Source organism: Pomacea canaliculata, linkage group LG9 (assembly GCF_003073045.1).
Source record: "Pomacea canaliculata isolate SZHN2017 linkage group LG9, ASM307304v1, whole genome shotgun sequence".
Classification (NCBI taxonomy): Eukaryota; Metazoa; Mollusca; class Gastropoda; order Architaenioglossa; family Ampullariidae; genus Pomacea; species Pomacea canaliculata.
In genome coordinates, this window is record NC_037598.1 from 14,680,223 (window position 1) to 14,695,066 (window position 14,844).

Here is a 14,844-nt window from a genome sequence, read left to right on the forward strand (position 1 = left end):
TTGAAGAATGTTTATAGTGAGAGGGGAAAGTGTTTCTACCTAAAGGCGATTTCGCACTGCGGGGAATGGGGATCTGAGGAAATTTGGGGAAGGAAAGGGGTTAGGGGAGGAGGGTCGCTTCTCCGTGATGCCGCAGGTTGTTGGTAACCTCTTTGTCCAGGTCTGTCAAGTCCGCAGTGGTGGTGCTGGGCTGGTTGCCAAGTCCCTTATGTTGCCCCATTCCAGATTTCTATTTAGTCTTTAGGTACCATATTAGTTTCTACTGTTAGATAACATTCAGTTTTTTAATAGTTTTTTTAATATATATTGTTTTTGTTTTTATGAACCTAGTATTTGTATGGTTTTACACCTTTTGGTGAAAAACCAGACATGACTCCCTTCAGTGTTAATGGAGTATCCTAAGTAAAATGATTATATATAAATTATATTTATCACTTATTGTTCTTTTAGTCAATTGTACAGTAATTCACTATAGATGTTTGGTATGTATACATGGTCTTGTGGGTTGACACAGTGTATGAGCCATTAGGATAAACTGCTGGGTGATCCTTCAAGAAAGTGTTTTGTAACAAGTTTTTGAAATGAAGTATCACTTTAAGCATTTTCACTGAAGCTAATGAAGTATATTAAACAACTGCAACAGATCATAGAGATATTTAATCAGTAGTTAGAACCTATTAATCATTGTGATTATGCATCTGGTGACATCAATGACAACCATGAAAATGTAGACAGAAACTTTGCTTAAAGGACTAGTGAGGTACACAATTATTTTTCTAATGATTGGGTAAAGTTAACCCTTTGGTACTTTGATTTATTTGATTACACTTACAGTGACATGACATGCTGTAAAAGGGGGAAAGAGCAAAGTGAGCGAGTCAGACACTAAGTTTTAATGTTAAAACTGCAACAAATAGATCAGGGAATTGTGTGTGTGAGAGAGAGCAAGATTGTATTTAAAAATATAAAGGTATATGTGTGTATAGATAACATATATCTATAGGCTTTAAATTTTAATGATGAATACTAAATGCTGAATACCTCAATACTCTTGAGAGGGTGAAAAGAATAAAAAAGTAATTGAATCTTATCTCTCCAGATCTGTGAATATCCCTCTTCCATTTTTGAGATACATGACTGCAAGTATGCAAAAACAGACATCAGGATACATTTGTTTTTGAAGGCTTTTTATAGCCAATAGCAGTTAGAAGTATATGCTAATCATGTATAACCTGACACAATTTTGATCTCTTTTTGTGCATGCTGTTATTTGTGTGCATATTCTACCTACAATGTATAAGGTTTTCACTCAGATTTAGGGAACACCGAGTTTTACCTTATCATAAGAGAGAAAAAAGCACCTAATAGCACTCATCCTTTAATGGAAACACCAAAACACAAACAGGAATTTGATTCAGGAAGACTTTTGAATTAGAAATGAAAACAGAATAAAGCCACTAAAACAGTTAAAAAGTTGGAGAGACAGATTGTTGTCTGGTGTGTTAAAAAAAAAAAAATTCTTGCCTACAGCAGATAGCAACTAAAATTGCAGAATGCATGCGCACTGTCATCCACAGTATTTTACTTAAAATAAAGGAAGGAGGGAAACAAATGAGAGCATCTTCAGTAGTTTCATAGGCCTATCATTCCACTGCAGTCTACAGAAACTGGTAAACAGTGCAAACTGGAAGAAAAATAACTCTAGCCTCATTTTTCTGAGTACAAAGAGGTACAGCAGAATTCTGTCACTGTTTCCAGAAGCCATGATCGAAATGCGTCTCTCTTTTAGCAAGTGGCATATATGTTGTAAACAATGAATACCTAGGAAGGTGTCATTTTCCATGCTTCAGAATGATTTGAAAACAGCAAAATATAACGAAAGATTGCAAAAGAAAACGCAAAAATACTGCTCCAGACACCTACGCCCTTTTAATCTTTTCGAGAATACGTAATATACACAAACTTATTGCCTTTCATTGTCAAATGCACGTTTTTAGAGTGGATTATTATAATGATTCACTTATTGGGTATGAAAAAGTTTTTCCGTCCAGTTGATTTATTAATAATACTGTAGTTAATTTGATAATTTATTCAATGCCAAAGCTTTCGATGTACCATAGAACTGTTTAGTGTTCACCAAGACCTATGCAAAACACTAAAGCAAATCGAGCTTACAATCCTACTAAGTTTATTACTATAACTAACCATGTTCAAATCGACCGAACTAACTCTAAAGACGAGTAACTATATACATGTATGAGCGTGCGGAACACGTCGTGAATGTCAAACAAGCAGCGTTTAATCACGAACTTATATACATCCATGGGTGATGGGTTGGGGTAAGTGGGGGAAAGTGCGTGAAAAATTCTATATTTTTTTTTTTACCCTCTTTCATCTTATACAAATTTCTAATGGTTTTCAGCCGCAAATAAGGATAAAAATTAAAACAGATATACTAAAAATATTATTCTTTTCTTTAAACTCGGTGTATTCGAAAATAAACGAAGCTTGGCTTGTTTTACATATCTCGTCATATTCAATATGGCGGATCGCTGGACGTTCAATTAGTAACGAAAGGTCGGTAAGATATGTCTGTGATTTTAAAGAGTTATAATGTGAGCATCAGTTTAAGGCTAATCTAATACGGTTTCTGGATTGTATCACTATTACAACTGAAGCTCCTGTATGTGGATTGGATTTCACAATGTCTTATGCCTGGTGTCATGATGGAAAGTCTGTAGTATTACTAAGGACAGTAAGGTTATGAACGAAGACAGTGAAGAGTTAAAGTAAGAAATGAAACCGAAAATACAAATTTTGTCGTGTGAATTGATATGCTAGCTTTATTGCAGAATATTTCAAACCGTGACATTACATTATTATAGTGCATTTTACTTGATCATTTAAGACTTCGTGGATTTTCTTATTATTCCGTACATTCATCAAATCTGAGACCTGGGTTTCAGCATGTCATTTTTATCTTGTTTGATTTGCTATCAAAGATTGTATCAAAAAGCAAAGTCACACATGAAACTGTCCTATTGTTAATAATGGGAAAGGTGGAAAAGGGTTACCCGTACTTGCAAGTTATACAGAAGTTTTATCAGAAGGATATGCGACTGCTTATATTACGCCCATCTGTATTACCTATGCCCTAAACTTTCTATCCTTATTGGTGTTATTGCACTGACGATGGACATGCTAGCCATGTGTATCAGGAGGTGGCTGAGACTGAACCCTTTAATCAAAATATTCCCTGAAACAGACAGTGACAAACTTTGCTAAAGTCATAATTCTAAGATAAAACTATTGATTTTTCACAGCATTCCGATAACTAATAAAATATGTGGCAATGTTTTTCTTTCATACAGCTCAGCTTGGAGAACATTGTGCATCATAAATTACAAGTTTGAAGGCAGTACATAGAGCATGGATATGGATTACTCAAGTGAACTGCTATGTAAGTATCGCTGCACTTAGCTTTTATTTGAGAGAGGTAGGTAGAGACTGAATAAAAGTTATGTGCCTCTCTCTCTATAAATTTATCAAGAGTAACATGTTGATATATATTTTTAATATCATGAACTGTTGATATTGTTTCATTATTTCACTTCAACCACACTTTTTGTTTACCACATTTATTTACCTCTCCTCCCTCCTCTTTCTTGCAAGTAGCAAACGAACTGCACACCTGCTCATCTGTATATCCACCCCATCCCATCCCTCGCTTTCAAGACATACACAAACTTATGTACAGCCACCCAACGTTGATATGCATGTAACCATCGATATTTAATGTTGATGTGGGCCAGATGGACTTCCAAAACTTGAATAAAGAAATTATTATTATTACACACATCTCTGTGCTTGTGTTGTGTTTATTGAATAGCATTTTTTTTTACATTTATAATTTAATACCAGTAATTTGATTACTTAAATTTAAAATTGGGCTATTTATTGTACATTTCTCTAGATGAAGATTTGGTGGAGAACCCAACCTTCAAAGCAGCATACAATTTAGAACCACTTCATCAAAATCAGCGTCTGCGATGGGACCACAAGGCAAGCATTAATTTTTCCTTTCTTACCCTTTCTAATCTGACCCTTTAGCTGGTAAGACTTTTGCTTCTAACAGGTACATAAGAGTATAATTTTATTGTGTAACTCTATGGAAAGTTGACTGATAAACTCTGATAAATAACAAATTTATTGATGAGATAGTTAATTGAAAAAAATCAGTGGCTTGAGTAAACTATTTGACAATAAGGAAATATCTAAGTGGAAACCTTTCCTACCATCACATTCCTTGATTTTTTTTTAAAAAGTGTACTTTGAGAGAAAATAGTTTCCAATGTATTTGCAGGTTACAGCTTAGGCTGCATTTTGTGTGTGTGTGTGTACTGTATTTTTTCCTTGAACGGACACATCTGTGTTGTCCTTAATAGTGAAACCAGACGTAATGCTATTATTAGCTAAAATTTAAAAAAAACAACCCATGGTTTGAAATTTTCCAGCATCAGTCTGGTAGCTTGAGTTCAAATATTGTATTTACATTGCATTTTCATTTATAAGGCAGAATTCTTTTCCTTTTTTTCATGTTGTTGCTTTGTGTCCAGGTACGCTTGATTGGAGACAAGGTGTTTGATCCCCAAATTCACCTTTGTGAAAAGTGCCAGTATCCCATACTTGTTTATGGAAGAATGGTATGCACAAGAACAAGATAATTATATTTCTTGATAGGTGTAGTTTTTGCCAAATTATAAGCCATAATACTACACAAAAATCTAGGGGACTGTCTTGATTGCCATGGGAGTTTGATATAAAAACCTGTGGGTAGGTTGTACAAAATGCTTAGCAATTGTTTATTTTGTGTTTAAGCATTTTTGTACCCTTGGAGTTTTTTCCAAGCAAGTATGTAAACAAAAAGCTTTATACTCTCTCTGTTGCCATTATATAAAGAGAATCTTAACTCCTTCATGTCAGGTTGTGCACATTGATTGTTAATATTTGTCTTTGCAATGGTTACCTGTGGTGTGAAGTCATGATTAATTAGTTTCCATGAGGAACTTTCTTACACAGATTAATAACAGCAGCCCTGTTACTTAAAACTGATAGCTTATGTTGATATAATTAGAGCAATTAGAAGTAAAAGGGGTCCTAAATTAAATACGATTGCATAGTTTTTCTTGATTTTAGAATGCCTTCTATGACAGTGAAATAATTATTTTAACCTGTAGTGTGTAGTTAATAAATAGAAAGTAACAGCAACAAAAATTCTGTCTTTTTTTCACAGCTGCCTTGTAAGCACGTCTTCTGTCTTGACTGTGCCAAAAAGTATGAGAAGATATGCCCTAGGTACGTCTCTACCATTCATTAAAACAATGGTACAATGCTATCTTGCATATTAATATTAGAGTGGATTTGGCTTCATTATGTTGTTCCTCTGTTGAACATAAAAGTGTGTAATGATTTTTGTTTAAAATGCTGAATTCAGAACTGAACTCTAAACAAGTTTACATTTAAATGCGTAAATGAGCAGTCAAACTTGACTTGTGCCCAGATTTAGTATTTTCTTGTGTCTTTTGGTTTGAACTTTTTTCAAAAAAGGTATTTTTCATGCCTGGGTTATGAATTGTGTCCCCTTGCACAAAACTCCTTGTTCCAAGTCGTGCTTCCTGAAGAACTTTGCTTAATTGAAATATTTTGATATGACAACAAATAAGATTCTGAGGCAGTATTTTCCCATCTGATTCTTAGTAACATTTGTGTTTTATGCATGTTAATTTTTTGATTCATGATGCTGGGATGCAGATGTGACAGCCGTGTGACAAGAATCGAACAGTCGGCTTTGGGAACAGTTTTTGTCTGCACACATGGTGCGCCCAAGCACAGTGTCAACGGATGCCGACGCACGTACTTATCGAAACGGGACTTGCAGGCTCACATCGCTCACCGACACTCTGCCAAACCTCCCACTTCGTCGTCCGCTTCCTCTGCTGCCGTGACCAGCGCAACAGAGGAGAGCAAGTCCGCCTCTCTGCACGTTCATCCTTCCCACCATCAACAGCAGGCCCAGCAGCAGCAACAACAACCGCAGCAGCAACAGCAACAACAACAGCAGCAACAGCAGCAACAACAGCATCACATCACTTCGACCAACACATTTGAACGGCACGAGGGCATGCGTGAACGGGACTCCAGGAGTGAGGTCTTGAGGTCAGGGGGTGCAGAGAGAGAGCGAGGAGGAGACCAAGTGGTTTATCGCCCAATTGAAGTTCCTCCTGCCATGGCCCCCAGCCACCACCTTCCACCAATGGGAGGAAGCCACCTGCAGCACCCTCCACCCCCAACGGCCAACATTCGGCACCCTCCCCCCAACATGCACGTGCACCCACCTGCAGGCTCTATGCGGCACATGCCGCCGATGCAGCAACAGCCTCAGGCCTCCACCAAGGTGACGATGGAGAGCTACCAGACTGCCCCTATGCAGAGCATGGGTGTAGGGATGTCCAGCACTCAGGAGGAGGGACTAGTCGCACAAACCAGAACCTCATCACCGTACCCATCCAGGACGAGACCACTGACTCGTACCATACTTCGCGCTCACGGCAGCCTGAGATGGCATCGTACCAGACCCTCGCCCCTCACTCCGTGGCGCCTGGGCACCCTCCGGTGACCGCACCGCCTTCCTTCTCATCAGCCCCGCCCCCTCACATGGGCATGCCTCCACCTAATCTCCCTCACCAGGCATTCAACCCGGCCACCCTTGGGGGACTGCCACCCTTCAGTACTGCTGCGCTGCTGGCCGTGCAACAAGCCCTGACACAGCATCATGCAATCGCTGCTCATGCGTCGCATCTGACGGGGGCAGCACCGCCACCTCAGCGGATGAGTATCCCCCCACCTGTTCGCATCAGCCCCAGTCTCCTCCACGCCCCCCTCTCGTTTTCCCCACTCCAACCAGCAACCTTTCAATGCTAGCGGCAGCCCCATGCACTGGAGCAGTGCGCCCCCACGACAGGGGCAGCCACCTCCCCGCCATCAGCCTCCCCCCGGACAAAGACCACCAAATGACTCTGGTGGCTACAAACATTTTTACTGATGCTGTAGTATTTTGTTGATTGAATTGACCTGTAATGAGTTTTTCTTTTGGCTTTCATTGTTTCCTCCCAAAACGTGACAACGGTCTCTGAGTTTCAGCTGAAGATCTTGTTTTTTCAGACTAAGAAAAATGCTTTAGGCTTGGTGTATAATGTTATCGCCTTCTTAAATTTCTTGTGTAAGCAAAGGAAAAAGATATTGATGTTTTTCTTTCACGATATACTGTTATGACACAAGCAGCCATTTGTCACTTCCAGGCAACTTCATGTTAACTTCACAAAGGAGGAATTTATTGTTGATATCAACAGACGTATATTTTAAATTAGCAACAAGAGGCCCAAAACTTTATGAGTGACTTAATGACATTTGTCCGCATAACCAGATTACTGACAGTAATACAGTTTCGCAGCCCAATGAAAACTGTTTTAGTTGTGACAAAGTTTCAAACTAAGGCTCACTTTCTATTTTCACTTCGTTTTCATTTTCTTTTATAAAGTAAGCCATGGAAATAGCATTCTGAGATTAGAGAAAGATCCAGAGTACGTAAGCTATTATGAGTGTTCATTATTTTAAGTCGTTCAATATTCCATACTTCAGGTCTTGAATGAGATAAATTTTGTCCTGATCTCAGTGTTTGTTTTACACAAGAAGAATGCACTGTGGTGTGTAGAGATTGATACCCATAACTCCCTTCCACCCACAGGAGTGGGAAGAGTGTGTTTAAAAGGAAAAGGTTACATTTTGTAGGAGATCGGAGAATTATTGAAAAGCAAAGGAGCTTGGATGTTCCTGGGGACTAGATATGCCAGAACTAAAAGCTTGGGCTTGCTATACTGAAGAAAAAAAAAATAGACTGAAAGGTACACGCCTGTATAAGAGAATGAGAGTGTGTGTGAGCGCGTTTGGGTATGTGTGTGAAAAGCGGAAAGTGTGAGATGAGAGAACGAGATAGATCGAATGCCATAGGCGAAGAAATCTCTTCGGTCGTCGACATTATGTACTGCAGGCGGCAGCACAGCAGTTGGGATTCGACTGTGTACAATGTACACAGTGCTTGCTGAATATCTGTACGCTCTGTCGCCACACAACGTTTGTACTTTCAATACCTGAGCTTCCGTCAGATCCCCCCGATTCTTCTTTGTAATGGTGCTGTTTGCACGCTCGCCATTTGTTCGAGCTGGTCGAGCAAACAACAAACACTTCCTAGTTGGTGCTGGCTTCACTACGATGTGATTGGCGAGCGGTTCTTTGTAAGACGGCAGAAATAAGTAAGATTAAGTGCAGAAGGTTTACAGTGAGTGTACAAAAGCTGTGCAGACATCCGGAGCAATGGCTGAACAGAAAACTAGCGTAAGTAACGAGGTATGATCAGCTACAAATCAATCAACTGACCAGCCGAATCCTCTCAAAATATTGCTGATATCTTCGCTGTCGCATCAAAGCTTTATATGAGTAAACAAAACAAAGCATTGCCGGTGTTTTAGGGGATAGAATTTCTGTTACCATCTGACTGATTTTTGCATGCAGGTGGCGTGGGGTTGTTTTTTTTTTCTTTTTCGGACGAGCACAAAGACGGAGGAGAAAGACACGGACAGCGGGATCACTCGAGATACATTGTTGGTCGTCGTCAAGTCGCCAGGGCAGGTGTGTGTGTGTCTTCACAGCTTGCCTTACTTATTCATGAAGTTTTCCATCTGCATGCTTACGTGGTGTGTGTGTCATCATCATCATCATCATCGTCATCGTCATCATTTTTTCACTTTCTTCATCTTCATTTAAACCTGATTCAAGAGCTTTCTGGAGACCTTTGCGACTGCACAGTTCATGCAGATTGTGTGTCTCACGTTCACGGATGGCAGACAAGGAAGTTAAAACAAACGAAGAAGCGTTCCACAAAGGTTTCGTACACTTACGAGAACACCGTAGTCACTAACCAGGACAGTTAAACCGACTTTCAGCGTCCGTATGATATACGCATATCACATTCAGGATACACCTAAAATATACCATATCGCTTCATTAGGGTAAGATAACAATGAATAGCACTTACAAGTGCACTTGAGACTTTTTTTAAAAAAAAAGACCCCGATGGAAACTTGCATAAACACGAAATGAAAATGTTGGTCTACGTGCACGTTGGCAGGGTCTGTCGTTCATGTAAAAATCTAAGAGGTGTCGACTTGCTCGTCTTACATTCGCGACTGTACGGTGGTTAGGAGAGTTTAATATTGACAGTATATAGGACAACACTATATGGTCTAGGTGTAATCTCGCTTTGCTGAAGTATTCATGTCTTAAATTTGTTTCAATGGCATCATAAATCCAGCTGCAAGTCTAATGATTAAAAAAAAAACCAAACCATTTCAAAATTAAATGAATTTTCTTCGGCGTAACTTTAAGACGGATTATCCTGGCTTTAATTTGTACAGATCCTGGCAAACCAACCAAGCCAGCGTTCTGCACACTCCTGGCATTTTCAGAGGCAGGACACAAACAAGACAAACATCATTACATTTCTTCGCAAGCGATGCCTTTCCACAGATTGCAAAGTTTGCCCTGGTTCTCGCAGACATAATTCATGATTTCATTGGCCAATCTCCAAAACTGATAATAGTGTCGCTGCATCCGCTTGGCAGGTTTCTCGTAAAAGAGTCTGCAGAACCACTGCTGGCACCATGCCTGCATCGTTTGACACCTTTTTATCCAATGGGTTCGTTTACCTTACGGATTACAATCAATCTCGGTAATTTTTCTTTTCGCGAAAATAGACGCCAACATGGCGGCTTTCAAGAATCAGGTTGAAGCCGTATTTTTGACGCCTTTCTGACTACTTTGAAATTATGGCCGGATACGATTCAGAACTTGAGAATCTATCATTAAAGCCCAACCTAGCATTTGACTTGTTCGTTCCCTTAAAGAAACAGGACATGAAGGTAAAGGAGGTAACTTTATCTACAGCCACTTCAAAAGATGAACCCAAACGTGTATAAACATCATAGACATTTTTTTATTCTGTTCTTTAGTACAGTATACAACGAAAAATATTCAATGCTTCAAGAGGAAAGAAAATGTATATTGAATGTTCATTTTGATGTATTCATTTCTCTATATTCGATTGTCTATTTTGCATTAGACTGGTAGTCTGCTAACACTTGCACCATCTAGATTCTAGCAGAAACCTTGGCTGGCAGTACAAAGACTGGTTCAAATTCTGCATTATTATTTTTATTATTTTATTTATTATTACTTTTTTTGTGTGTGTGCACGAACTAACATTTCTAACGAGCTACGAACTCACATGATCTGTCCAGTTCTACCTTTGATACCAACCACTGCCGGATTCGTCTGTACACACCCAACTTTGACTTGGATCTCATTCTATCTGTAATTTTTAAAAAAACTTCAACAAAAACCCCAAACACTTTCCACTTCAATTTACATTGTTTTCCATGAATTTCTGTCAAAAACTAAATGCGCATTTTATTCAGAACTTCAAAACTTCGCTACTGCGCAGGCGAACAATAAAAATGTCCTGCGACTTCGTTCCAAGTATTTGACTTATATTCATGAGACCCAGGTAGACCACTCATGAACATTCGAGATTTTACGGTTAAGTGCTTTTCGTTTATATATATTAAAAAAAGCTTAAGCACGAACTGTGACAATTTGGCTTGTAACAGGATGCTACTGTGAGTACAAGAAGCAGAAGGCAATGAAATCTGATGCAAGGGTGGGTCATCAACAGTCGCGGGTCTTATTTCAAGTCGTGATTTTCAAACAGTAGTCGGCGTTGTCAAAGAAGCTCGGATTACAGAGTTTCAAAGCGTCATTTTAAGGTGTGTCTTATCGTAACCACGGCAAGTATTTCAAGTTAAAACCGGCTAAAAATTTGCGTAGGTAAACAATTTCAGTCTCTTTCTTTTTTTTCCCCCGCGATTGTACCCCCTAAGGGTGAGAGTATGTCCACGCGCACCCCTCGTGCGTAAGTTCGCTCATAAAAGTGTTTATTTTCATAATGGCGTGCAGTATTTATGTCGCTGCGTACCCCTGCTTAACCCTTGCCGTACTCCTGGGGTACGCGTACCACCGGTTGAGAACCGCGGAATTAAAGAGCTTTTTTAAACAGTTAATAATTTTTTAAAGCAGTTGATCCGAATAAAACATTCCATTAATTTCGAAGTTTTTGGCAAGTTAACGGACTACTCGCTTCCCTGAAAAATTGTAATTAAGAGTGTAAAGAAATACATATGTGGATTTATCTAAATTCAAACTACTGACATTAGTGAAAGCAGCAATGACGATTTACCCAGACAGCAAGTCTTCTTTTTTTTAAAAATTCAGGCAAGGTATGCTTTTCAAATACTTTTATCGCTTGTATGTAAGGATTTCCTTTTGTATTTTGAGATTTAGTATCTTATTCGTCTGAAAATAATTTTTGCACTTGGGATTAACAAGAATGAGAGTAGGACGACAGCTACTACCAACAGACCACTCAGCAGATGCAAATAAATTAATTATATTATTTGTCCCGTCTAACCTGTTTGTTGATATCTATCCCTCCTTCCTGCTTCTGTTCATAAAAGTGAAAACACCTTTGTGCAGCAGAAGACAGAGGAGACGCTGATAGGTTAGCTGAAGTATTTGTGTAGGGGTTTGCAAACGGGTGTGTCAGCCAATGCTAGTGCAGTACCTGTTGTAATGAACCTTGTCGGGGTGGGTGTACCAGGGTAAAAGACAACAAGGAAATCCGGATAGGTGGTGACAAAGCGAAAATATATTCCACCTCTTCATAACTGATCACAAGATTGACCAAGCTTCCGACTTTGTTGTGACAAGCGATTCCGACCTGCTCCGGTTTACTGAGACAGACTAGTGATAAAGCAATTTCTAGATACGATTTGGAACCGAGGGACTGTGATAAACAGTATTTGTTACAGAAAAAGGGGCTTAGCTGTGGGTAGCAAAGAAGATTTTTAAAGAATATGACCACAGTAATCCGTCTCTTGGCCTAGTCTGTCTGTCTCCTAACAATAACTTAAAACGTTCTTTTGACCCACAGCATACCCGGAATAACACACGTACGAGCCAGTTAAACAAACGCAAAAATGAGACTAAACAGAAGATTTGTTTACTAGACAGCTGCAAAGGAAGACATTAAAAACCTGATAAGGAATAAGGAACTGTCAGTCTTGCGATGCGCTATTCCCTTTCAGTTTTCTGTACAACCTGCACCAACAAAAATTAAAAATAATATGTATAAACCAAACACGAGAAAAGTAGATGACAGGAAACATTCCAGATCATATTTATCGAAAGCATCGGTATTTCTTGTCATTTCTAATTCACCTACCGGGACCCATGCTTCCGCCCCTCAAGGTCTTTAATCTTCTTTGAAACCCAAGACATGATCGGTGACTTTTTTGCTACAGTTTGGAAGAAACAAGAAGAAAGAAAAAATGAAACTCTTTAGATGTAGACTGAGGGTCTTAGTGAGGAACATTACAACTACTATAAAATCTATCTAACCACAGCTAAGATGCGGAAGACTAGTGATTTTGTTGGGCTTATCTCGTGTTAGAAGGGGACTGAACTCTGTTCGGGAAGACATTCCAGGTTATTCCCCTCTATTTATATGTTTTATATCACGAATTTTGGCCGCTGTAGCCGGACTCAACCTCAACCGGACTGATCCACTCACAGCCACTAATTTTGCTCGTTTGCCTTTACAGTATCTCCAGCTTAAAAATCATTTATAGAAAGAATTTAGTAAATGAATTTTTGATAAAGCTGAGTTCACTTCTCCGTCTTTTTGATGATGCTGGAGGTTAAAAAAAGAACAATGATTAGGGGTATATATTTTCCGATTCGTTGAACTATGTTTGTAAGAAATCGGAGATAAAAGAAGAGAATGTGACTGTTAAAAATAACATCTCTCCTGAGGTATAAATTTGAAAATGTTAACAATGATTATCAATACTCTGATTATTTAAAGTGTTGCATGCGTATAAAGCAATACTGGTTATGCTAAGTGTAAAGTAATCTGATAACTGTCAAATAACCAGAAACTCAGATATTTTCTAAAACTAATCACAGATATGCAAATTTTCATTTTTATTTCCTTCCTTTAGCAGTAAATGAAGACATCGCCAAAGCCCACGGTAGGGAATTTTCTGTGCAATATGACAAATAATAATTGTTTAAATATAAAAACCGGCTTGTCACCCGGCGGAGGGGTATGTAAATCAACCGCAATAAACAAGGACAAATGTAAGCCACACAAAGTCGCTATGGTGACCAGGTAGCTAAGAAAGGGGGAAAAAAAGAAAGTAAAAGACTTCCTACAATTAATAGACTTCCTACAGCTACATCACGCATGCGCGGTGCACACCCACAAATTATCACACACTCGCACGCTGTAAAGGTCGTTGAACTGGAAGTCGACAGCCAGTTCGAGCAACAACAACCAAAAAAAAAAAGAAAAAAAAATGCTAAAAGCTTTAAGCTGCTGCCTAATAATAAAAATGACTGCGCAGTCATTGAGATTTATGGAAATGCCTCGTCATATTAAAAAAAAATTGTTTTTCGCAAGGCACAGGAAGCGTGACCTGTATTTTAATCGAATATAATAGCGCGGAATGTCATAGCGCCTTTCCCCAGCACCGAAGACCTTACACACAGTGGCTCGAACACCTCTTTACTCAGGGTAGGCATCAAATGCACCTTCATACATGAATATGAACACACACACACAGAACACAACGTGCAACACACCATGCAAGCACATACACACATCACAGGGTGGAGGCAACCAATTGTCTCACATCCAGATAAAGGTGTGCTGGACCCAAGATTTGAATCTGGACAGTCCACTCTCATTGTCGTGTTCACAGGACCTTTAGCCACGTCATCAATTACAAACACAAAAAGACAGACAATCTGCTTTCATGACCGCAGAAAGGATTATACTTCTATCTTTTTAATGAAGCTCCAATATTCTTGCCCCGTCGGCCATAGTCATAAATTGTTTCCCACTCACATCCTACTTCTGCACATCTTGTCTACTTGTCTAGCCCTGTCTAGCGATCTGCACCATCAGCCTTCGGGTCTTTGGGAGAGACGCGTCCGGTGCAAAAAGCAGACATTCTTTTTTTGTTTGCCGACTCATATATAGTAGATATATATGTTTTGCCTTTGTTTGCAGACCGCTCCAGATAGCATGAGTGTATGCATTGGAGGAGCTTATCATGATTGGCTGAAGGGCATGCAAATCCTTTTCCTCCTTCTGACCTTACGGAGAGGTTCGCGAGAGGGATAGGGAGTACTTTTGATTGGATCCTCTTCCTTTTCCCTTTCTCCCCTCGATCAAAATCCGGACTCTGCATGGAGAGTGAAATTCGCGCTGTATGTCCGTTTGTCTGCCAGTCTGTTTGTCCTTCCGTCTGTGTGTCCGACTGAAACACACACACCTTCGCCTCCTCCTCCTAGCACGTTCTCTCTCTCTATCCCTTTTTCACTTTCTCTCCCCTCACTTCTTCTTCTGGCACGTTTTCTCTCTCTCCCTTTTTTCACTTTCTCTTTCTCTCCCCTCCCTCTCCTCTATTCTTCTCTCCCTCCTTCTCTCCTTCTGCTCACAGCTCTCTCTAGTTGCCCCTCTATACAACCTGCTCGTGTGATCACCGGCGTACGCCTTGTATTCCCCGAGGAGAATGTGAATGGACCAATGCGCCATTGTCACGGACCGTC

At 39.6% G+C, this 14,844-nt stretch overlaps 1 protein-coding gene across 2 annotated transcripts; it reads left to right on the plus strand.

The window, feature by feature from the left end:
- The first annotated feature begins 22 nt into the window (after nt 1-22).
- LOC112572890 (E3 ubiquitin-protein ligase Hakai-like) lies at nt 23-7,727 on the plus strand. 2 transcript variants are annotated; one of them, XM_025252871.1, is made up of 6 exons: nt 23-160; nt 3,372-3,460; nt 3,974-4,062; nt 4,617-4,703; nt 5,294-5,355; nt 5,812-7,727. In XM_025252871.1, exons 2-6 carry the CDS (start codon nt 3,430-3,432, stop codon nt 6,674-6,676), a joined length of 1,134 nt encoding a protein of 377 aa, XP_025108656.1. In that variant the 5' UTR covers nt 23-160; nt 3,372-3,429; the 3' UTR covers nt 6,677-7,727. The 2 variants fall into 2 exon arrangements, with proteins under 2 accessions (XP_025108656.1, XP_025108655.1); XM_025252870.1 differs by lacking the exon at nt 23-160 and adding an exon at nt 2,439-2,577.
- The last annotated feature ends 7,117 nt before the right edge of the window (nt 7,728-14,844 follow it).